Consider the following 25,102-nt stretch of genomic DNA (forward strand, 5'->3'; position numbering starts at 1 on the left):
CACTTTACTGGGGCATTAGGACCCACACAGACCACATGGTGAGCGCCCCCTACTGGCCTCACTAACACCTCTTCCAGCAGAAACCTTGTTTTCCCAGGTGGTCTCCAATCCAGGCACTGACCAGGCTAAATCCTGCTTAGCTTCAGTGGACAACCAGTCTTGGGTGATATGGCTGCTGATGATTCATAAAGACAGTCACATGTCGATACTGTCATAACAATGTAACTGCCGAAACAGCCATTAAAAATCTTCACCACTAATGCACAAATAAGATGAATTTTAGTTTTGCATGATAAATAATTTTGGAGTACTTTGAGGAACCACTTAAACGCTTCTGTTCCTTGTCAGGGGATGTTCGGGACCCAAGATGCATCTGAGTGTGGACCAGCCTAGACATGGCAGATCCATCAACGTCCACCAGCACTGGGCCCACTGAAACAGTGGCAATCAACAAAGGGCCATGTCACCCTCCAGTCGATGGCAATCCCGAGTGCCCCCCTCCGTGCCAAGCCAAATCGGCAACCAAAGCCGAGAACTGAGAGCTAAAGGCTTAGCTTTTCATCAAAGGCAAAATGCTTATCTCTCACCACAGAGTCTTGAGCTGCGTCACTTCCAAACATCTGCCACTGACCGACTAATGCTGAGAAAACTGATTTCTGATGAGCTAAAATAGCTACAGAGAAATTGAATGTAAAAAGTAAAATCAAACTACTTCGCCCTCCGGGAATGTAAGTGCCACTATTTACTCCGAGATTAACGTCTCACTGGATGAAGCACCAATCCCTCGCTGAAGTATTTTAAAATGTTGCCCTTTCAAATCATTCACATTCATCCGAGAAATGCAGCTTATCAAGGCATCTTCTGTCGTCGGGATTACGTTTTATTTTTGCATGCTTCTCAGTCTGAACAACAGCAAAATTTGCTCTCCCTGAAAACCCGCTTGCAGAAAACTGTGACGAGATGGAAAGATAGACCGAGGCAGATAGACAGCGAGTGAGTCAGAGATACAGACAATGACTCAATGAGCACCAGAGAGCTGATCATTTATTTATAAATGGCTTACGACTGTGACTGCAGTGGATTGCTGGTATAATAAGAGGCCTTGTGGACGTATACATAAGAGACTTGCATGTGCGGCACACCGGGGAGAGTGGGGTAAGCAGTGCCATTTTTTCATTAAGTTTCCCTCTATGTATGGAGAAATGCGATAAAAGTAAAACTAATATTCCTATCATTATTTTTAAGGGGGGTGCAATTGTCATGTCAATGGGTATCTTGAATCATTGGGAAATATGTGATATTTATATGCATACTATACATTTTGGTGGCAAAAAATATGTTAGATATATTCGGGTACAATGAAAATGTATTCAATAAATTGAATAAATATAATATTTGTATTCTATTTTAGAGTAAAATTCACTTTGTTATCTCTCCTGTGTGTCTAAGTTTTACTGGTTTATACTTTGATAATAATGTCACAATAACATAACATAATAACAAACATTTGAGCTGACAGATTGTAAGTGAAATTTCTCACATTAGAATAACCAGGTAAGAGATCATTCAGTTTTTTTTTTTTTAACAAAATTACTGATTTCAAAGGATTTTTAGAAGTTGTCGCCATGTAAGGAGACCAGAATGGTTGAAGTATTTATAACCAGATAAATAAACAGAACTGTAGTTGACGTTGGAAAGCCTGACAGCGAGACGGCTATCAAAGTATGTTTGCAAATTGGTAACATAGGGCTTGATTGAACAAAGAAAATACAAAAAAATAAAGTCTTTCATCTCGGAGAGGAAGACTAAAGAACGTCAAAGAATGACATTTTGTTTTGAAAGAGGAAGCTTCAATCCTCTTTGCTTTGTCCAAACATGGTTTCTGTTAATTAGCCTGTGTTTATGCGCTGCCAATACGTAAAATAATGCACAGAGGATTAACCATTCATGCTTTAAATGAGGGCCAGAACTCTAATTAATAAACACTAAGTGGCCTTAGATTCTGAACTATAATCAATACTTCTGAGGACAGCAAATTTGGCAAACTTTCCAGCTTCTGCACATGACCTTGAAAACAAGGGCTGATATTCTGTGGACAGAAAGAAGGGAACAACTACTTTCTCCACCAGTGTCACAACTCAAATTCATTGAGTTAACCAGATGCTTACATGAGGCTGCGTAGCTCGCTCTCATCTCCGTAAGCCATGAACGAAACTACACAAGGTAAGAGAAAATAAGACCCAGAATATTGGTGCGTTCTTGTCCTCCTGAGAAGTTTGTATTTACAAGTTGTGGAGTGGTTATTCTGACGTCAGGTCAGAATGGGTCAAATGACTTTGTTCGGAGAAAGAAGGTGATGTACTTTTTGTACAAATAAATCCAGAATGTTTTAAGTCTACTTCTTTAGAGTGACGAATAAACAATGTGCATCAGGTGTTTTTGGTTTGTTTGGTTTTTTCAGTTTATGAAGTTTTGGCACAATACTATTGTATTTTGTACATGCAACTTACTTAGTTTTATTGTAAATGAAAAAGTAATTAATAACATTGCATCTGCCATGTTTTCTCACTGATACGCCCTCATCTCGTACTTACGACAATGTGTTGGTGCTCATATTTAATTCATGATTATGATCTTTCTTAAACAAACAGTTAAACTAAGTCTGATATGAAGTTTTGCCGAGTGTTAGCAATGCCAATGGATGCTTTCAGCTCTTTTGGCCCTATATGAATTACCCTTCGAAGACTTCATGCTGCCTAGACTTTACATCAAGTTATAGAGCTCAACAGTTGGGTTCGGGATGTAAAAATCACATTCATTTTCTTCATAGGAGAATTGCTTTTTTACAATGAGGTTGTTAAATGATGGTATATGCTTTCGTCAATCCATAGTCTGCATCATTTCAATTAATGTTTTAAATAATCCTGCTTTAAACACTATAGTGACCTTAACAAGTCCAAAAATGGTAAATGGACACCATACAGACTTCATTGACATGCACAAGTGTTTTAAAAAATTTAAAAGCTAGAGGGGAAACCTAAAATTGAATTTTAAAAAAAATCTGAAGAGTTTAATGCCTTTTGAAAAACCTCAATACAATTGAACACGCCAAGGCGACACATGGAGCAGACTGGAATTGGCTTTTTGAATAACACGTTTATTGGAATCTCAGCGACACAACTGGCATCCGACCCCTCTGGTGGAGAAGGGACATAATGGGTTCGAAATTAGGCGCCACGGGACTCGGTTTGACCATGTGGCTTGATGTTCGGCTGGCTTTTTAATGCCGCCACTTCAATGAGTTTTGACAAAATTACCTAAATGCCTCATTGTTGGCGAAGAGCGTTTCATATCTTTTTACGCAGCAGTGGGGCTGGGGACAGTAAGTAATTTGATTCTTTTATGGCGCATTTGTTCGGCGTGTTGGAGAGAAGAGCGAATAACAAATTAGAAATGAGTGTCTGAGGGAAAATAAACTAAATGTTTACAAATAATTCAGTTCAATAGTTTCTCAGAAGAGTTGTTTCACATTAGACAATTAAAGTAAAATCTTTACATTTGATTTGTCAAATATTACAGGAAAATGACTGATAACTGCATTTAAAAGTTTCTGTATAACTTCGTATTTTATTTAAAAGGGTTTACAACACAAATGACGTTTTTTATTTGTACATAATGTACATGCATATTGTTATGCAGAAAAACAAAATCATGCAGTAAATGGGGATTGAATCCAGAAGAAAATACCTTTAAAAAAATCATAACCAATGAATTGAATGTTTTAAAACTTCAGACTATTTTTGTCTGAGAATCATATCACGTACCAGCCTTGAGGGGAGAAAAAAAACACAAAAAATAAATAAAATAAATAATAATGATAATATTATCCTGAAGAAAATCGAATTTGCATAACTTGAAGGCTTGCATGTGGTCTTCATGAGCCGTTCTCTTGAGTGAACTTGTAGAGATCATGTGTAAAAACATTGTAAGGTTCAAATCTACTTGGCTGCCTCGGATAAAACTAAAATCAATGTCTAAAGATCTTTCTGATAGTACAGACCTTGTGGTTCACCTTTATTGATTCAAAAGATAAGAACAGCAGATCAAACCCAAGAACGAGAACCAGAACTGCTTTGAACGATGCCTTCTGTGAATGCCGCATTGGGCACATGAAAACTATGTAAATTAAAGCTATTTATGTTCAGTTGTGTGGGCATTGTGTTTTTCTTTTGTCCATTAAAATGGCAATGGACATTATGAAACCATAGTTTCAAGTTTTAGGTGTTGAACTCTGTTGGTCTGGTATCTTATCATGCACTACTTTATATTAACGCCATTTAAGGATCATATTTAAAAGGTATAGTTCACCCAGAAGTGAAAATCTGGTCATTTACTCACCCTAAAGTCTTTCCGAACCTGTATGACTTTGCACAACCATAGTTTAAGCTTCAAAATCACCATGAATCTGGTCAGTGGTTAGTGTTTTGAAGCCATTTTGTAGCTTTTTGCAAGAAATAGACCGAAACTGAATTTAAAAAAATTGTCATTGTCAATTAATATGTATACAAATTCTTCTTTTGAGTCACAAAACCATCTGAATGATTCATTCGATTTGCTTACAAAGATTAAAAAGTAGGGGAAGAATATCAGTAAAAAAAAAAAAAAATTGTTTCTTACACAAAGCTATAATATTTCTTGAGAAGTTTTCTTGAAATATAGTGCACTTGAAGTATTATTATGGACCACTTTTATGGTACCTTTGTGATGTCAACAAAGTAAAGTCTTTACATTTGATCCGTCAAATTACAGAAAAAGTGACTGATAAAATAAAATCATTGATTGTAATTGCATGGAAAACAACAACTCTTCCACCTGAAAAAGAAAGTCATGCTGATTCGGAATGACATGGCGGTAAGTACTTGTCGTTTGTGGGTGAATTAGTCACAGTTTGTTCATTTTATTTGAATTTATTCAAGGTTTACTCTCGCTCAATTAATTGGAAAAAAGAGTCTAGAATAAATAAGAATAGACAGAAAAAAATGGTTTAATAAGAAAGTGAAAACAGAAATCCAAATGAAATGCCACATGTCATCTCAGTTAGCTCTCTGTTCTTTGCTGAAAAAAAACGTTCTTCGTTGAAAAGGTGAGACTTTTTGAAAGTAATGCTGGGTCACGAAATGAAAAAGCAACATGGGAGAGCAGAAAGCCACCTAATTTGTGATGCTCCGAGAGGGATGTGTGCGTCTCGGCAGCTACAACGCTCATTAAAATCAGAAGAGGATGAGGGGGCATGAGAGATTGACAAGCAGAACAGATTTCTCCCTTTCATCTCCGTTAGCATTTGCCAAATTCAATTGAAGGAGGAAAATGACATGAAAAATAGCAAAATCGCTGAACACAAACAGGGATTCAGTCGTAGGCTCCTTAATTGGGTCCTCGGGGAAAACATTCCGGCTACAAAATCCGGGATTTCGGGGTGTTTATTACAGGATGTTAAGACTCCGGAGGCTGACAGAATATTAAGTAAAAGGGTTTGATAAGGGTGAGAAAGAAAAAAAAAAGAGCGGGTGGACGAGGAACACAACAGCTGCTTGTCAGTCAGGGTTTTGGCACGATTGTGTCAGTGGAGATGAACGTTTCTAATTAAGGAGGTTTAGAGAGAGCAAAAAAAAAGAAAGAAGGAAAATCAAGGCTTTACTGCCCTCTGGTGTTCACTTAAAATGTTGACGTCAGATGACCAGTAGTAATGGTGGGAGAGATGGAGGAACCTCAGTTTCCGCTCACTCCAGTAGCTGTAGTTGCCGGTCCAGTGCCGCTGCTCAGTGATGATTTGCCTTTGTGCCGATGTCCGCCGCGCCGTCGACCACTTCCACCAGACTGAAAGAGACGATGAAAACAAAATCATTTAGGGTGGTTACTAGAGTTAAAGGGAGTTTCTCACTGGTCAATAGTTGATTTTTTTTCTGATGTTTTTGTTGTCATTAAAGGTCATTTTTAAAATTGAAATCTCACTTAAAAAATATTAGGTTTTTCAAGAAGACTCCGTCTTTTTTTTTCTTTTTTTTACATTTAATTGTGTATTAAAAGCACATTAGAGTTAGTCGTGTCATCAAATAAAATAAATCAATACAAATTAAATGGGGGTTTTTTTTGGTCATTTTCTCCTGAAACTTACATTTTATTTATTTTGACACAATTCTCTTTATTTTTTTGACATTCAATGAATCTCAGACCTTCTCATTTTTAATTCATTTATTTCCTGAATTTAAAGCTACACTGTGTAGGATTTTCTCCCATCTAGCGGTGAAATTGTATATGACCACCAACTGAATATTACTTTCTAGCCCCTCCCATTGCGAGGGCGTTTTAACTCCTACGGTGGCCGACCGTATTATTTCAAATCTGCCGGCAGTCGCGAGTAATCTCCCCCTCGTATTCGTCACGTTGCCACTGAGTGTAAAAACGCGAAAGGCGAAGCTTGAATTTCCAGGTATGTCCCTTTTTGGCTAATGTGTTTTCAAGATGGAGGCGCAACATGGCTTCCGCCATTCGAGCAGCTCACACGTATGTATTATAAATGGCAGATTCTACGCTTACGAGAATACTTGATCAGTTGGTAGAAGTAATTATACATTAATGAGCACATCATTTTGAAAGAACAAAGTGTTTTTTGCTAACTTAAAAAATTACACAGTGTAGCTTTAACAGTTTATCAGCTAAAGCTTATATTTTCTGTAGATTTCTGTAGAAGACTAAAATTTATTGACTTTGTGGAAAATTTCAATCAATTATGTTCATAAACCTTTCATTTAAGATCTCAATAATGGTGAATAAAGACAACTTTATTATTTGAACGCCACTTAAATAGAAACAAACGCAGAATTTGGTCTGCAGCGACCATTAATGGAAAGACCAATTAACCGTTACGTCTAAAATGAAAGAGTTAGGTGATTTGTTGCATTCAAGTGCTGGTCAGGATATAAATCAGCCTTATGCATTACATTAAGACTCTAATGTCCTTTATAGTCATGAAAGTATTGCTCTTAATACCTCTGTGATTTACACTACTGAAAATTTACATTTTAAGAAGCTTAAAGAGTTTGACCTTAAAGGGCTTAAAAACCCTTTTACCTTCACCTCACATTTATTTCTCGTCATTTTTAACTAATTCTCTTTGTTTTCACCTTTATAAAGTGTCTCCTCATCCCCTGCTGGCCACAAAGGCAGAGGAGAAGAAAAAAAGAGAAAAGTTTTGGTGTATTGGGGATGAAAAGGGTCGGGAAATTTCCGTTAACGTTTGGAGATGAATATTACGTACAGCCCGAAGGGAACTTTAAATCAAAAGAGATGTGAAGCCAGTATATGCAATAAAGTTTCTCTCACCGGTTGTCCCATTTGAGGGCTTCCTTCCATCTGTGTAGCTTCCTCGCTGGCTGACGAAGACCCTTCCACCTGTGAAAATGTTTTCTTGGTAGACTGCATCTTGGCCAGAGGCTTGGTTTGAAGCAGCTGTCGTACACACACAGACAACAGACAGGAGTTTCGTGAGGAAATGCATCGCCAGTTTTTAAGACTCATGCTGGAAGGTAACGAATCCTTATTTACTGTGGAGACGTCAATCATGCATATTTCATAATGTCAGCCAATACAGTAAAACCGATTCAGATGGATAAATCTCAAAGAACCTGCCAAGAACGTCATATTTTGCACCAAAAGAAAAAAATATATATATATGAAACCTATTTTTTTGGACCACTAATATATATATATATATATATATATATATATATATATATATATATATATATATATATATATTATGGTATTGCTACTGCCAATAAAAGTAATGCATTTTTGATTTTTAATTAATATAATTTAAAATAATTAAACACAAATATAAAAGTATTTAAAGTATAGAGTATTTATATATATATATTGTATATTGTCATTAATGTATGTTGTTTCAAAACAATGTGTTTTATTATATATGTAAAATTAATTTTATTTTGATTTTGGGGTGGTATGTCAGCGTATTTCCGCCACATACTTTTTATCAAACAATTTTGACTTTCTCAGAACTGCATGTTTATATCCCGCAATTCTAAAATAAAATGAAAAAAATATATATAAATATATATTGTCATATATAAACTCGCAATTGTCAGAAAAGTTAGAATTGTGAGATGTAAACTCGCAATTGCAGAAAAAAAGTAAGAATTGTGAGATTTAAACTTTTAAATTGTGAGAAAAGTCAGAATTGTGGGATATAAATTCGCAATTGAGAAAAGAAAAGGTCAGATATAAACTTACAATTGCAAGCTAAAACATTTGAATTGTCAGTTCTGAAATTCTGAAAAAAAAGTCTTCCATATAAAATGTGACCTTCACTTTGTTTTTAAACTCTTTTCATAAGCGTATGACCTCTGACCTTAGTGATAGTGCCCACGGCCTTGGTCCTGCCCTCCCTGAAGACGAGTCTCTGGTCCGTGTGAAGGTACTCAGGGGTTTTGATGAAACGGAAGTGTACGGTGGCTTTGTCCCCCGTCCGTAAACAGTTTTTGTTCATGCCGATTATGGTGGCGGTCTGTCTGATACTGCCACAGTGAACTATGGCACAGAGAAACTCATGAAAAAAGTGATAAACAGTTGCAAATAAAAGGCGGAAGGTGTGATTGAGAGAGTTTCAAAGTCGAATTTTCATATAAACATTCATATATTTACGGTAAGTAAATATATATATATATATATATATATATATATATATATATATATATATGAATAGTTCATAAGGTAAAACTGTATAAATGTATACTATAATGTGGGTTAGAACACAACATAAAAATGTAAAAATCTTTTTTCCCCAAATTCAAATATTAAATTCACATATATTTCAAAAGTATTAAACAATTACCATTTTTATACCCAATTTCATAAAGGTAAAATAGAGTAGATTTATACTTATAATATTGGTTGAAATAAAACATGAAATAAAAATAAAATAAAAACGAGTATCCTCAGTATCTGACAATATATTATTATTATTATTATTATATAAATAATATATACATATTTTATTTATAAAAATATGCAAAAGGTGGATAAAATGTATTTTTCAGGTTTTTTTTATAAAATTAATAACAAAATGTGTTTTAAGAAAATCAATATTGAATAATTTGTTACTTTTTTTGGTGTCTAAAGTATAAATTATGAGATTGTTAGATTTTTAAATTAATACAATTTTAAATAAATATTTACTGCTTTAAAAATCCAAGTATTTTATTTTGAATATTTTTTATTTATATTTTTATTTAAACAATACAATAAATATTGTCAGTCAACAAATACAGTCTACAATAATTGTATTTATTTATTATTATTAAATATTGAATATAGACAATATAAAAATAATGTTCATTCAAATTCAACTATTTTTACTTAATCTTTTTATTAAATGTTTAAGATAATGTTAACTATTTGTTATCATGAGTACCGGTAACAAAAATTCAGTCGAAAATGTTATATTTGTCTCTTCTACTCACCCATAGCTTGGTATCTCGGCGCTATCGTCGTCGGATGGTGGAGTACGAGAATCTCAGCCTCAAACTCCCAGCATGCCTGTGGGTTAAGGCGGGGCGCCACCATTACCATTCCCTTCCTGATAGACGAGCGCTTGATTTTCTTCAGGGCGAACGAGGCTGTCTGCCCACCGCGCACTTCTTTAACAGTCATGCGTTTGCGGTGGATGGATTTGACGACGATGGGGATGAAGACGCCCAGAGGATCTGGACCGAGGAGCAACGTGTCGTTCAGCCGTATTAATCCACGTAAAGTAGTCCCTGATACTACAGTGCCTACACCCTGAGGAACATATAGTACAAGCGGTTAAAACGACTGGGGAAGAGGTAGAGAGAAAGACAAGGACAGTAGCGGTATATGGCATACCGGAACTGAATACGTGTCATCAATCTGAAACTCCGGGGGCTCGTCATCTTTAAATGAGGTTCTGGGGGATAGCAGGTTCAGGAACATTTTCAACAAGTCCATGTTTTCACCTGTCACATTGGAGATCTGGAAAATCGGACACATCCTAGCCACAAAAAGAATGCTTTGATTTAGTATGCATTTATTATTTCAGATGACATTAATAACTCTCAAGCTGATGCTTACGAAGATTCTTTGGGTAAAAAATAAACAAATGTGAAGAAAAAAAAAGTTTAACTTTTCTGAATCTTGCTTTCCAAAACGGATTTTTTTTCACGTAATCAATTTAAATATAGTCACAGGAGTTGTAACATTTTCAAACAGTAATAAAAGCGAATTTTTTAGTAATTCTTGTTCTTGGTGGTTGATTAGTGGCCCAATGTAAAAAAAAAACACAAGATTACCTCTCTGAGCTGAAGTTCGAGGCTGTTACGATGACATCATCCTTGTTTTGTACCAAAACTGGAATTTTTCTGCATCCTGGAGATTTGAGTAACCTCTGTAATAACTTTAGTGTCTCTACAGCACAAACAAACACAAATACGACTGTCAGGTTTGTCAGGGTCGAATGGCTAGTTTGATATATTACATCAACTTTTGACAGCACTTGTGGAATATTTTTTATTCAAATAAGATTTTTTTATTTATTTAACTTCGTTAAACTGTTTTCTTACAACTTTCTACTCACCCATATCTTGGTGATATTGTCAGTGGATGGTGCAGTAATAATAGATTAAATTATTGTCTACACTAATCAACATTATGCCACAAATGCTGTTGATAAAACTCCTGGAGTAAAATAAAAGATTTGCGTTACCTTGTAAGATGTTAGCGGGACACATGTCTATCTTAGTTACGACTACAAAAACAGGAACGTTGAGGGCCAGAGCGAGACCGAGGTGCTCTTTAGTCATGCCAACGATTCCAGCATTACTTCCCACCTTCATGACAAACAAAAAGACATAGTTCATAAAACTTGAACCTGCCCAGTACGTAGCCTTGAGGCACACCTACCCCCTCTCACCATTAGCATGCAGAAGTCTGGCAGGTGGCCAGTCATTCCGAATACGGTGGTCTTCAGATACTTCTCATGCCCCGCCAGGTCGATGAACGTGATGACCTTTGACGACCTCTCGCAGATCTTGGTCCAGTCAAGGCTCCCCCCGTGATTGTCCGGTTTGTTGACCACCTGGCCTTCCTGGTCAAAACCCAGGATGTCATTGCCGACGCTGCTGGTCCGGCCGCTTTCCATCTCGTGTTTGTGGCGGAAGAGCTTCTGACGGGCGAATCCACGACCGTTGTCGAGCTCGCCATGGGTTAGGACACCCAGTAGTGTGCTTTTTCCAGCGTCTACATTACCTACGACCGCCACTCTGAGGCAAGAATGTGTACAAAGTTTCTTTAAGAAAAAAAAAAAACTTTTTTTTAATAAAAGTTCTTAGCAAACCTCTTCTAACCTGACTTCCAAGAAGTCTGCCTCTCCCACGCGGCGCCTGATGAGATAATCGTGGACACGTCCCGCCGTCTCCGTCCTCTCTCTCAGCAGAATCAGGTCACCGTCAACCTGTTCACAAAGAGACTGCACCGTAGCGACAGATGCTTCCATATCCCGCTCATCCAAACCATAATCACCACCGTCTGAGAGACAGAGACACAAGAATTTATCAGCATTCTAAATAGGCCATTTACATTTGGGAAAAAACAACAACCTTACCTGTCCCCATGCCAACCACATAGATGGTTTCTCCGCATCCTTCCTCCATTCGTTCTCGCAGCTGCTTTTGTAAACAGTCATACTGCTCTCCAGTAGGGCTGACCAGTGCAAACTGACAACAAATAACATCATTGCATTATTAAAGTAACTTTTAGAAAAAAAGAGAGATTTGCTGAGAATGCATTTAGCTATACTTTATTTAAAAATACCAAAATATTGGTTTGCATCTCATATATTTAATATCAGTGACCCCAAAAAGAATTTGTAGTCTTATTTTAAAAACTATACTATGGAAGCTTGTTTCCACCATGCAATAAACAATTTAAAAGGTCATTGCTTTCTATCTCACAATTCAGACATTATTTCTCAGAATTGAGAGATATAAAAAGTCAGAATTGCCAGCTGACTTTTCTCAGAATAGTGAGTTTATACAGTATCCCACAATTCTAGTGAGTTTATAACTCGCGATTATCTTTTTTATTTGTTATTCCCTGGCAGAAAGCTTCCATGAAGAAGTGTATGAATGTCATTAAATTGCATTAAAAAGTATATTTAAAATTAATGATAGCACAAGCACACTTTTTAAAAAAAAACTTTCACAAAAAGAAGTTTTTTATTTATTTAAATTATTAAAACAAAAATCGATTTAATAAAATAAATGTAATTGCTTTAGACAGCCGGTTACAACTGTCCCTTTTCTGAGCCATGTTTTTATTATTTATAGTTATATTGAAATCTATTATAATTTATTATTTTATTATTACAAACCTAAGAAAAATCTTTATGTATAAACTCGTTTTAAAATAAATTAAAAACTAAACTTTGTTTGATATTTTGTCATTCTAAATCTAATTGAATGATATTGTACATTTTTAAGCCTGACTTAAGTGTCCAAATACATTTTCGGGGCACCTATAAACCCTTGTAGCTAAACTTTTTCATATTGCCGTTTTACATCCATTAAAATGCAAAAACCCACCCTAAAATCCACCCTATCACAACATTGATCAAGTTTAGGTTAGACCGCGTACACGCACATAAGTTTGGGGTCTCAGCAGCACTGTTGATGTAATGCCAGCTGGCGTTCACACGCACAGCCGACGTGTCACTCGTGCAACGTTTGCACTGAATTCAAACTTGTTAATTGTGTTTCAAACCCACGCATTGATCAAATAAACTCTTGTATTGATTCATGCACACAGAGAAGCGTTCAGATCAGCTGTCAGGCCTGAAAGCCACCTTGCTGGTGAGGTCTAAATGATCCTCGGCTTCCCCGTTCTGGTTGTCCCCGGCGTCGCTGAGCTCAGCGCCGGGCGAATCCTCCGCGCAACCCGGGTCAGGTGCGAACATACAAGCCGGCACCACCGACTCCACCGCGGGGCTTAAACTGGACTCCGTCGCCGCCATGTGCTCCTCCAGCCTGGGCCTGGAAACGAGATGGATCCAGTAAAGTTTTGCTTTTCGTTGATTCCGAATCTAAGTTAAGTTTCTTACAACTTGGCCACTCTCTCTAACGCAGTCTACATGCAATTTTTGTATGAGGAACATGGGGCCTCTGGGGAGACACGCCTACTCGTGAATAATTAAGTATTGACATACAAGTCTTGAGTTTCTTTTATTAACTTTAATTTTTTTAATAAACTGTCTGTGAAATTAGATTTATTTTAATACACGTTTTCACGGGGCATACTGTAAAAAAAAGTTATTAAAAGTAAGACTTTACCGTATCCGTTTATCTGTAATGCACTTTTAAAATGAAAGCGACGCCTACTCATGAATAATTAACTAACCAAGTTTGAATAAATACTTATACACTTTTTTTCTTTTTTCTTTTTAATGAGACTTTTAATGAAAATAAAGGTGAGTTTATTTGGGTTTATTGCGATGTTTTTTTTAAAAGTCGACTTTAATTAGTTACTTGTGTAGACATAACTAGACTATCAGAATGGTACGTTCCAGAGCCGTTGAACTGGTACGTTCGTCAAGCCACCCCCTACTTGGTAATCAAATGAGATGACATTGAAGTGCCAGCAGGCAAGTCTAAACAAGTCTCCGTAGTAGCAATAAATTAACGTTTTTAAATGTGAATATAATAGCCTACATGATTGCGATTTGTTTTAATTGATGTAATGAATCAAGGCAAGAGTTTGGAAAAAAGATAGCATAGGCCTATTATTGTTTACATTTGCATTGAAGGGATAGCTCACCCAAAAATTAAAATTATGTTATTACTTAACTTACCCTCAAGGTGTTCCAACCCTGTTTGAGTTTATTTCTTCTGTTGAACACAAAAGAAGACATTTTAAAGGGTGTTGGTAACCAGACAGTTGACGGTAGCCATTGCCTTCCATAGTAGGAAAAAAAAGAATACTATGGAAGACAATGGTTAGCGAATTGTCATTTTTGGGTGAACTATCCCTTCCCTTTAAGGGTGTCCTGGATTGTGTAGAAGAGGTGTGAACACAAGGTGGCAGTGTTGTTTCGTGCATATTCCGGTAATTATGATACATTCTATTATTAATTATATTATATTATTTTATAATGATGTAGGGTATACAAAAATAATGTATATAATTTACACATTTTACAGACTTATTGCACTCGTCAAATATGGTAAGATGCCAAACTCATTCAATTAACTTAAAATTATAAAAAGAACGAACCTGTGACATCTCTGTTTGCTTTACCAAGGTGGAGATGTTTGTAATTACTGCGCATATTTCTTTGGCAATGGCAACTGATCCAGTTTTATTTCAGTGCCAGTTCACTGTGTTCATTTGTAATGCAAACCACACAACTGTTGTCCTTTGCTTTTGCTTTTTTGTGGTGTTACAGATGCCTGGAAGTGTCACTAAGCTCTCCTGGCAAACTCTGTGTTTGAGTCAGTCAGCAGAATGTGTGTAAATTGGTTTCATGAGTCTGTTTTTGCTGTGTTCTGTACAGGATTGGTCGTTTGTTTCTGCAGGCAACAATAAAGTGAAGAAAGTGAAACCTGAACAGCACCTCGGCAGCAACCCAAACCAACAGAGCAGAAATACAACCCAAAAATATTCAGACTGCATATTAAAAACAGATATGATTATTTTAATTTTTTTGATTGTGGCATGTTTAAACAACACAGAAACAGTAAGACAAGTATTCTTCTCCAAACATAATTCTAGTTGGTGTAAAAATTGAGTCTTTTGGCAACCTTATCAAGCAACGAATCAGATGATTTTATTTGTATTACTTTATTTATTTGTTGTTGTTTTATTATCTAGCATATGACACATAGGCCTACTGCAGAAATAGAGGGTGACGGTGCTTGTGAATTCCTGTAGACAGCAGCATTTCCCTGCAAACGAAAATGAGCAACTCCATGTAAAAAAGAAAAGAAAAAAAGTGTGTAAGTATGACCTTTTAGCACCACGTCATCCAATAATGGACAGAGTGATGTTTGCAAATCTGCCTCTCTATATACACTTATGTATACAGTATATTTGTGCTTTATTATTGCTATATAAATCACATCTAACGTAAACGTTTTTGTTTACTGTGTGTGTGTGTGTGTTTGTGTGTGTGTATTGTATTTTATTTATATATATATATATATATATATATATATAATATATGTCTCTGTATGTGTGTATATGCTGTATATATACATACACAAACATATTTATACACACATAGGCCTATATGATGTAAAAAAAACTTTTGTTAGATAGGTTTAATCACGATTATTCAGTTTGACTGCACTAATATATATGAAATTGTACATATAATAATTATTATCATTATTTTGTAAATGTTTAACTGTATTGTGTATAATAATAATAATATTAACATAAATCTGTTATATTACTACTATACATTTATAAAATTACAACTTCTCAATGGAAAAATCACACACACACACACACGCACATATATATATATATATATATATATATATATATATGAACACATTATAGGTTTTTAATGGGTCAGCGCCAGCCAGAATAAAATATTTCCACTAACCTAGAGCAAATGAGAGCCTAGAGCATGAAAACATATGAGAAAACGTTGCACCTCACAAAAATGTTTCCTGTTACACACATATAGGCTATATATATGTTTTTGTTTTTTTTATCACAATTATTAAAACAATTCATAAAGAAAATAATTATTAATACTTTTTAAAAAGTATTAATAATATATTATTTGGTAATGCCATAAATAATAGATTACTCATCTGTAATTCAGCAGAGATATACAGAAAGTGCACGGCTCCAAATACAGGTGAAACTAGAACAATTAGAATATGGTGCAAAAGTTAATTTATTTCAGTAATTCAACTTAAAAGGTGACTCATTACATGCAAAGTGAGATATTTCAAGCCTTTATTTGTTATAATTTTGATGATTATGGCTTACAGCTTGAGCTTGTGGCTTGATTATGGCTTACAGCTTGTAAGCCACAATCATCAAAATGATAAATAAAGGCTTGAAATATCTCACTTTGCATGTAATGAGTCTATATAATATATTAGTTTCACCTTTTAAGTTGAATTACTGAAATAAATGAACTTTTGCACCATATTCAAATTTTTCGAGTTTCGCCTGTATTTTCAGCATTCAATAACAAACCTTTGTCCTGTTTGAATTATTTACAGAGTGTCAGCCAGATTTTAGCCCCATGCCAGAGGTAGAAGATGACTTTATGACCTTAGTACCTGTCCATCAATGTGAGGAAGACTGTAGAAGAATGAGAGAGAGAGGCTGCATGGATAGATGGGAGAAACACAGGCCTCTTTTGTGCAGCTTGATTGAAATTCTGGGGCTTTTTGGAGTCACAGGCCATTCTAGAGCTGTGGCCAATTAGGAAGTTGGGAAACCATGGGTCTGTGTCTGCTCGAGCTAAGGAAGAAGTGCGGTGGGGTTTTTCGTACGGCTCAACGGGGAGAGAATGCCACGAGAGAGCACTCAAACACAGCTGTGACATCCTAAAGTCTCCTCGGGGGTTTTAATGGGTCGGCGCCGGTCAGAATAAAAGATTTCCACCAACCGCGAGCTTCAAAAATGAAAAAAAAAAATATGCAGGAGAAAATGTTGTTTCCTATTTTGAGCTCTATATTAACCTCTCCGTGTTTGTGTGGACGTTCTGTAGGTGGCAGTAAAACACTGACACTTTCACACCAGGATGGATGTGTGTATACGATCACACTGTCTATCACTCTCTCCCAGGCTTGTGTAATGGCTTTTATTTATGATAACTTGGGTAATAAAGACAGTCTGTTCTTCTCTCTTATATTGAAAAGCAAAGATTGTGAGGGATGCGGTTGCTAACGCGCACTCATGGCTTCCTTATGCAGTGATCTATGCTTTGAAATCGAGGGCATTATTATTGTCAACCAATGAATGTGTCTGGAAATGACTTTGTACACAGGAAATATACGGCTTTGCAGTTGCCTTGGCAGTTGAGGACATGTTTGCAGAGAAAGTTGTTTGTAGCACTGCAGTAGAAAGTTTTTCCAAAAAAAAGAATAATGTAGTTATTTTATTATTCAAATAGTTGTTTATTATTATTAGTATGGTTATTTATTTAGTTTCCATATTATTTTATAATTGTAACTATTTTCCTTATTTTCCATAATAATAATAACAATTGTTGTTATTAGCTATTAGTAATAATTATTAGCCATTAATAATACAAGTTCAATAATAGACGCATTCAAGACTATTTAATAATAACAACAATAATAATAATAATTTATTTTTACATTTATTTATTTTATTATTAAGAAAGTTGTTCAATATTATAATGGTTATTAATATAAAACATATTAATTATATTATTAATTTAACTGTTTTCCTTATGTTTTCCTTAATAATAATAACAATTATTAGGTATTTATAATAATAGTAGTATTAATAATAATAATAACTATAATAATTATTAACTGCTTAATATTTTTTAAATGTTTGTTTTGAGCTGTTTTAATATTTTATTATTATAACTATTTATACTTATTATTAATTTAACTATTTTCTATTTTTTTTAAATGTAAAATAATAATAATTGATATTATTAATATTATTTAGTTGTACTGTTATATTTATTTGAGCTATTATTGTTATTTTTTCTACTAGGCCTAATAATATAGTAGCCTAGCCTAGCCTAATGTTTTTACAATACAGTCAGTAATTAATTTCAAATACAAAAAAAGGGGAATTGATTGGATTTTGAAGGTCATCTCCATGGGAATTCGGATGGAAGTGACTAACAAATAAAGAGTTAGCAAAACAGGAAAGTTGTTTCATATGTAGAGCCAGTTATTACGTTTTGGTAAACAAAATAATTGACAGTTTCTGCAACACTGACAAAGAAGCTTGTGTTACTGATATAAAAAATATTTTACGCCAATATGCATATTTGGCAGCTCCTCTCACATCTAGGCGAATATGAATGCATTTTTGTTAAAGCAATGTTCTTGTTGTTTTTCCCTAAAATGTCGTTCAAAGATTCCCAAATAGTTGAGCAAAATCGCCCCAGAGCATCATGGGAAATTCCTGGTAAACGTTGTCGGACCAAGTCCCAAAAAATCACAGCAAAGAGTTTTGCGCAGACACGGCCGCTCACTTCCTAAAAATCTTATTTGGAATGCCTCATGCCAAATGTTTTTGAAACAGAAAACCAAAGTTTGCTGTGTTTCCACATCTGAAAGCTCATGAATTGCAGATGTTTTCGCGTTAGCATAGCTAAGTCGCGCTGACGTGTGAGGATGTTTCACACGTTCTGTGGCGCCAAGGACACCTGCTTAGATCTGAGGACAAACATGGCAAAACTGCATTAAAACGCGAGTTTATTGAATCACTGTGTGTGTCTTTGTCCCTTTTGAGTGGAGGGAATGAATTCATCCACATGAAAAGGCAGAGGACTTGGCCTCTGTTTCTTTTGTAAGCATAATGGTGCAAGAAACCAATAATCGCAGGGCTTAGTGTTTGTACTGTTTGTTCCATCTTGCGTTCAAAAAACCGCCGCCAGATCAACTAGCTGCCAGAAACATGTTCCTGAATCAGATTGATAGAATTAATTTCTTCGAATTACATTAGCTTTGGTTTCTCTGGTCCCTGATCGTCGCGTGGATATAAAGCAACAGGCTTCACGCGCTGATGTTCGTTGTTTTCTTGGCGCGGGACTTCGTGGTGTAGTGTTTTATAGTTTGCTTGTTTTAAGCGCCTGGAGTTGAAATCGATACACTTAAACCTGTGGGCTCCAGAGACCTCCATAGAGAACGACTGACGGACGGACGGAGGTGTTCTCTTTTATGGCAGTTGGAATGGTTCTGTATGGCTTGGATGTGTTGGGAGTTTTCTTGTACATGTTACCTCTGGTCTTAGGTGGACAATCTCTAGATTTATGTTATGAGTTATTTAAAATAATGATTTCCGAACTGTGTCCTTTTCACACACACACACACACACACACACACACACACACACACACACACTCACACTCACACTCACACTCACACACACACACACACACACACACACACACACACACACACACACACACACACACACACACACACACACACACACACACACACACACACACACACTGTGAGTATAGCCTATCTGTCTGTCTGTCGTAATGTTCTGTTGTTCTATCTGCCTATCGTCCGTTCTATCATTCGTTATGTCTGTCTCTATTTTCTTTGTTTCCTGCCTTCTTTATTTTTGTCCATCATCATCCCTTTTCTTTCTTACTGTTTTCTTTCTTTCTTACTTTCTTTTATTTTTTCATCTGTTGTATTTGCATCCAATGTCCTTCCTTCCTGTGCTTCCTCCTTTCTGTGGTTTCCTTTCTCAGCCTTTTTATTCTGGATTCTCTCTCCCTCTCTATCTATCTATCTATCTATCTATCTATCTATCTATCTATCTATCTATCTATCTATCTATCTATCTATCTATCTATCTATCTATGTCTGTCTGTCTGTCTGTCTGTCTGTCTGTCGAGTGCCAACCACATGCATAATCTCATTTCTCATTATTCAGTGTTATGATAGGGTCTCTCTCTCTCTCTCTCTCTCTCTCTCTCTCTCTCTCTCTCTCTCTCTCTCTCTCTCTCTCTCTCTCTCCCTTTCTCTCTCCCTTTCTCTCTCTCTCTCCCTTTCTCTCTCTCTCCCTCTCCCTCTCCCTCTCCCATCCTACCTCGTTATCCTCAAACGGAGGCGCACGCAGTCCGTGTTGTCCGTACAGTCACACACACATGCACGCACGCACGCGCGCGCACACACACGCACACCTGCGGGAGGAGCTGCGCTGCGGGGCGTCAGACCGGCTTCTCTCTCACTCAACTTGGGCATCATCATCATCATCATTGGCGCTGGCGGAGAACGGATCTGCTCGGGACTACATCCAGCCACGATGTCCGACTTTATGTTGGCATTTCTGAGCATGTCGGGATTAATTCTGCTGGTTAAAACGCTGACAGTGGCTGGAGCTGAGCAAGGTAAGGCATTTCAAACTCTACTTTATTAACGCATCTAGGCTATTGCAGAAATATGTAGCATCTTGATATAAAACTTTTGTATGATAGGAAGTATCTATCTATCTATCGCTTATAGGCTCTATATGTATTTTACCTATACTATTTATTACATAACTTGACGTGTAACTGAGAAAGACGCTTTGCTGACTGACTAAATCAATAAACAGTCAGATAAGTATTTCTTATTTGTAGAAGTTGTAGAAGAAAATGTTTTTTTAACTAATTGTTGAAGTTGTTAAAGTAGCCTACATCTGTTTAGAGATAAAAAGTTTTTTTCAAGAACCATCTTTCAGGCTATTGAGGACTTTGTTTCTTTGGAGAATATAAAAGCACATTTTGGATGTCTGCCTTACTTCAAATGCTTGATTTATTTAATCAGATCCTTAGTAGAAGTTGCAATACCTGAACTGGGTGTGTCAGATAAAGGGAACATGCCGTGGGATCACCCAGGACCAGAACTGCATCCACATTTGAATGAGCTGAGGATATAAAGTTGTTTATTTTGCAATAGATTATGGTTTCATTTTTTTAATAAAAGTATCTGGCTGAGATTGTCTGCTAAACTGGGACTCCCTGATGGCTTTTAAATGCTGTGCCATCTTTGTGTTTTATTAGGAATAATAATGCAGTGTGTTGATCCATCAGATGCGCACACAGAACTCGGTATAAATGGCAGGGTTGCATTTACAGAACAACAGTTTATTAGGTTAATAGCAAATGTAACCGAATGATTCATCATTAAAAGCTCAAATCATTCTCAAACTGGCAACAATATACCTCGACTATTTGATTAACCATCATTCTCAGTTTGAAGATGTTCATGGCTGTTCCAATAGTTTGTAAAATGATTTAACATTTAATATTAGATTTATACTTCAAATGTCCTTGATGAAAAAATAACATAATTAGATTTCCATCTGCTAAGTTTCTCTAATTGACAAATGACACATTTCTTTGACAAAAGTTTGCATAATTTGTGATCCTACAAGGGATCCGACAAAGGGTTAATGCTTCATCAATATCTGAATATTGGTTTTGGACAACATTTTTATACATACCAATCTCACTTTTTGACATTAGATATCAGATTTATACTTTTTTTTTTTGATAATATCATTCAAATGTCCAAATACGTTTCTAAGTTTCTCCAATTGACAAATGGCAACATTTTGGACACAGTTTTACCTAATTTGTGATCCAATAAATGGTTAATGCTTCAATAATATCTGAACATTGCTTTCGGACTGGATTACACAGATCTCACTTTTTAACATTAAATATCAGATTTACTGTATTTTTGATCATATCCTTTAAACCTCCCATATGAAAAATACTAAATTGATTTCATTCTGCTAAGTTTCTCTAATTGACAAATGGCCACGTTTTTGACAAAAGTTAGCCTAATTTGTTATCCATCAAAGGGTTAATGCTTCATCAATATCTGAATATTGGTTTTGGACCATTTTTATACGCATACATCTCACTTTTTTAACATTAAATATCATATTTATACTTTATTCTTGATAATATCATTCAAATGTCCAAATAAGTTTCTCCAATTGACAAATGGCAACATTTTGGACACAATTTTACCTAATTTGTGATCCAATGAAGGGTTGATGCTTCAATAATATCTGAACATTGCTTTTTGGACTTCATTTTTTTTTATACACATCTCACTTTTTAAAATCAGATTCATACTGTATTCCTGATGATATCCTTCAAACGTCCTCCGTGAAAAATAATAAATAGATTTCCTTCTGAAGTGTCTGTAATTGACAAATGGCTGCATGTTTGACTAAATCTAGCCCTAATTTATGAGACAACAAAGGGTTAAAGCTTTAATAATATTTTAACTGTATTTTTATACATGCAAGTCTCGACAGAACATGAGGATTGACTTGTAAATGAAAATGGATTTACTGTCTATTTTACTGTCTAACATTTCATGTGGGGTTTGGTACAAAGAGATGGTGTAACCAAGTTTATTGAGCAGACATTCAATAAACTGTTGACGAAATGTGGTTACCATAAACAAATCAACCAGCGCAACAAGTGCAGCTCCCTCAGGGCTCCATTACTGCGAACCGAAAACACTAATGGCCTGTAGACTGAATGCTTAGCGTGGTAAATGTGTCTCTGCCTGTGTAATGTTGGCTAGATATTTCCTTTTGGGTGATGTATCAATCTGTCTGATAGAAATATGTCATATTATTAACGCTAGACTATAGAAGTTCCACTTGAATGGAAAAAGTGAACCGAGTTTGCGTTCCATTTGCTTGTTTTGTAAGAGTTTGTCTTCAGCCAAACTGCTTTATTGTTTTGCAACATGGCAGACGTGTACTAGATTTATAATAAATGGAATCAGGTGGCGTTGTGGTTCAGGTGGTAATTTTGGCGCTCTGTGTGATTCTGGAAACAATCTCTGGTTAAAAAGGTCTAAATTTATGTAAAGAATGAGGATTTTGGAATCATGCATGCGGATGATAGCAATCTGGACTGGCGCGGCTGGTTATGAAAGCTGTTTTCCTGGGATAGGCCTTTGTTGAAAGTCAATGCTGCAATTTTCGCATTGGTTTAAGACTCGACTCAGCTGTGAAAGACGTACTGGCTCGAGAAATGTTTCCCTCTCGTGCTTGATTTCTGTTTTGGCAGCGCGGATCTTTATTGCAGTTGGGTCTTGGTTTTATAATCCATTATTGAAGTGAAATTATCCTTATTTTAAGTAATGCTCATTAGGTTTGGGGTGTTTAGCTTCATTAAACGGATCTTAAAATGACTGCAATTTCATGTGGATTTCAAGTACTTGTTTTAGAGAACACATTGTTTGCACATGTGCCTCAGGGTCAGGAATGAGAATTTATCATTAAGAGATGGTGTTCAATGTTTTTCACAATAGATGGTTCACGGCTCAAATGCAGCTGCAACATTAGACCGCATTGACTGTTGTACCGAAATGTGTTTGGAGTAATAACGTGTAAAACACCTTTTTTTAATAAAGCATCTGGCAGATCCAACTGCATGCAATTACATGTATGCATATACATACAGGTGAAACTCGAAAAAATGTAATATCGTGCAAAAAGTTGATTTATTTCAGTAATTCAACTTGAAAGGTGAAACTAATATAATATATAGACTCATTACATGCAAAGTGAGATATTTCAAGCCTTTATTTGTTATCATTTTGATGATTATGGCTAATTTTATGGCTTCAAAGTTAGAATATTGGGGAAAGGTTTTCATAGCTGTAAGCCATAATCATCAAAATTAAATGAACTTTTGCACCATATTCAAATTTTTCGAGTTTCACCTGCATACATACATACATACATACATGCTTACAGACTGCATGCAATGTTACCCTGCAGTGTGATATTGATGTATGTGGGAAAAAATATGTGTGTATACATGCATGCACAAACTGCAGTGTTACCTTACAGTGTGGTATTGATGTATGTGGGGATATATATATATATATATATATATATATATATATATATATATATATATATATATATATATATATATCAATCATCTGGGGACTTCAGTTTAATAAAAAAAATCTATAAAAAATGAATCAAAACGACAGTTTGAACTGATTCCCAGAAAAGTGAAAAATCTAATCTAACACTGTTTTTGATTCTATATCGAGACGCTCTTAAACAAAACAAAAACCGCCTAATGTGATGACGGCAGCATCAGTGCAGATATATTGCACATTTTCAATATATCGCACAGCTTTAGTTTGTGTGTGTTTTCTTCATGGTCATCTTAAATGCCTGAACTTTGAGTTCTGCAGCCTGAGGGTTTCCTACAACACTGTCAGTCGGTTCAGCTGCCAACTCTTGAAGGGTGTTCTTCAGCCGGCAGCCCGTTCATGCATCTGCTGAAGGCTATGCCTGATGCTTACGGCTTGAGCATTCCCTCTTCATGGTTTATATCTAGTTTATCACTGTGCTTCTTTTAGAATAAGATTTAAAACCGGTACGCAGCGATATATCTGTAGTTGCGTGATGTAGAACGCTGTACATTTCCCATTCCTCAAACGGCCATGCATAATTTAACATCACCGTTTTTATTTCAGACATACGGATGAATTCCAGGCTCACTGGTCGATGATGTAATTCTTGACCTCCAGTTCCTTACGTCAGTTTTGACATAAAAATCATTCAGATGTTAACGGAGTACAGTCCCACCAGTGACTTCTCTGCCAAGAACCATTCTTGTCTCGTTTTCTTCGAAATTGCTAGTTACAAGTTCTAGGCTACATTGGCTTTTACTCCTAAATAAAACATTAAAGGTACAATATCTAGGAATTTTGTAATAAAATATCCAAAAATCACTTGCACAGTGTGAAATATTTCCTGCAGTTGTGTACTTACAATATCCCAAAAGTTCCCAAAGATTTTTAATTTCAGAGAAATTCCAATTTTAAATAATTGGCCGTCCCGGGAATCCCTGTTCACATGTCGCCTGTCACTGACGTAATATAAAGTAAATATAACATAAATTATATATAAATCTATATACTGTACATGCAAATATTTCTTAAATATATACAAGCATGTGTGTGTGTATTTATATATACAAAATAATTATACACAGTACACGCACATTTATTATGTAACCACAAACTTTTATTTTGGATGCGATTAATCGCGATTAATCGTTTAACAGCCCTATTCTAATGTTGATCTAGCTTGCTGGTCTCATATAGCCAACAAATGAACTCATAGAATAACATTATAACTTCCAACACACTCAAATGCAGTTTAGTATATGATAGTGTAACGTTAGACCAAGTCAAACAGCACTGCGTTACCTCACAAGTTTAATTCAGCCCTTGCGGGTAGTTCGGTAGAATTAAATGTCCTTATTCCTTTATGT

At 35.8% G+C, this 25,102-nt stretch overlaps 2 protein-coding genes and 2 long non-coding RNA genes across 4 annotated transcripts in view; 3 read left to right on the plus strand and 1 right to left on the minus strand.

Annotated features, from left to right (window-relative positions):
- Window positions 1-348: 348 nt before the first annotated feature.
- LOC306987706 lies at window positions 349-3,865 on the plus strand. Its single transcript, XR_013795229.1, has 2 exons — window positions 349-1,192; window positions 1,246-3,865. It is a non-coding gene; the product is annotated as an uncharacterized lncRNA (long non-coding RNA).
- Window positions 3,866-4,476: 611 nt separating this feature from the next.
- Window positions 4,477-13,286, minus strand: gtpbp1l (GTP binding protein 1, like). Its single transcript, XM_079592206.1, has 11 exons — window positions 12,935-13,286; window positions 11,696-11,807; window positions 11,439-11,619; window positions 11,006-11,354; window positions 10,799-10,922; window positions 10,386-10,500; window positions 9,943-10,087; window positions 9,540-9,858; window positions 8,429-8,607; window positions 7,384-7,509; window positions 4,477-5,877 (listed from the first exon to the last, which is right to left on the minus strand). The coding sequence occupies exons 1-11, from the start codon at window positions 13,100-13,102 to the stop codon at window positions 5,770-5,772; spliced, it is 1,926 nt and encodes a 641-aa protein (XP_079448332.1). The 5' UTR covers window positions 13,103-13,286; the 3' UTR covers window positions 4,477-5,769.
- Window positions 13,287-13,801: 515 nt separating this feature from the next.
- On the plus strand, window positions 13,802-15,223 carry LOC306987707. The gene is made up of 3 exons (XR_013795230.1): window positions 13,802-14,190; window positions 14,286-14,308; window positions 14,639-15,223. It is a non-coding gene; the product is annotated as an uncharacterized lncRNA (long non-coding RNA).
- Window positions 15,224-20,040: 4,817 nt separating this feature from the next.
- Window positions 20,041-25,102, plus strand: part of lrp1ba (low density lipoprotein receptor-related protein 1Ba) — a 237,947-nt gene continuing 232,885 nt past the window's right edge. The window contains exon 1 of the mRNA XM_079593787.1: window positions 20,041-20,173. Coding sequence (XP_079449913.1) covers window positions 20,089-20,173 — 85 coding nt within the window. The 5' untranslated portion in view covers window positions 20,041-20,088. The remainder of the gene's footprint in view (window positions 20,174-25,102) is intronic.

This window comes from Phoxinus phoxinus, assembly GCF_949152265.1.
Source record: "Phoxinus phoxinus genome assembly, chromosome: 20".
Classification (NCBI taxonomy): domain Eukaryota; kingdom Metazoa; phylum Chordata; class Actinopteri; order Cypriniformes; family Leuciscidae; genus Phoxinus; species Phoxinus phoxinus.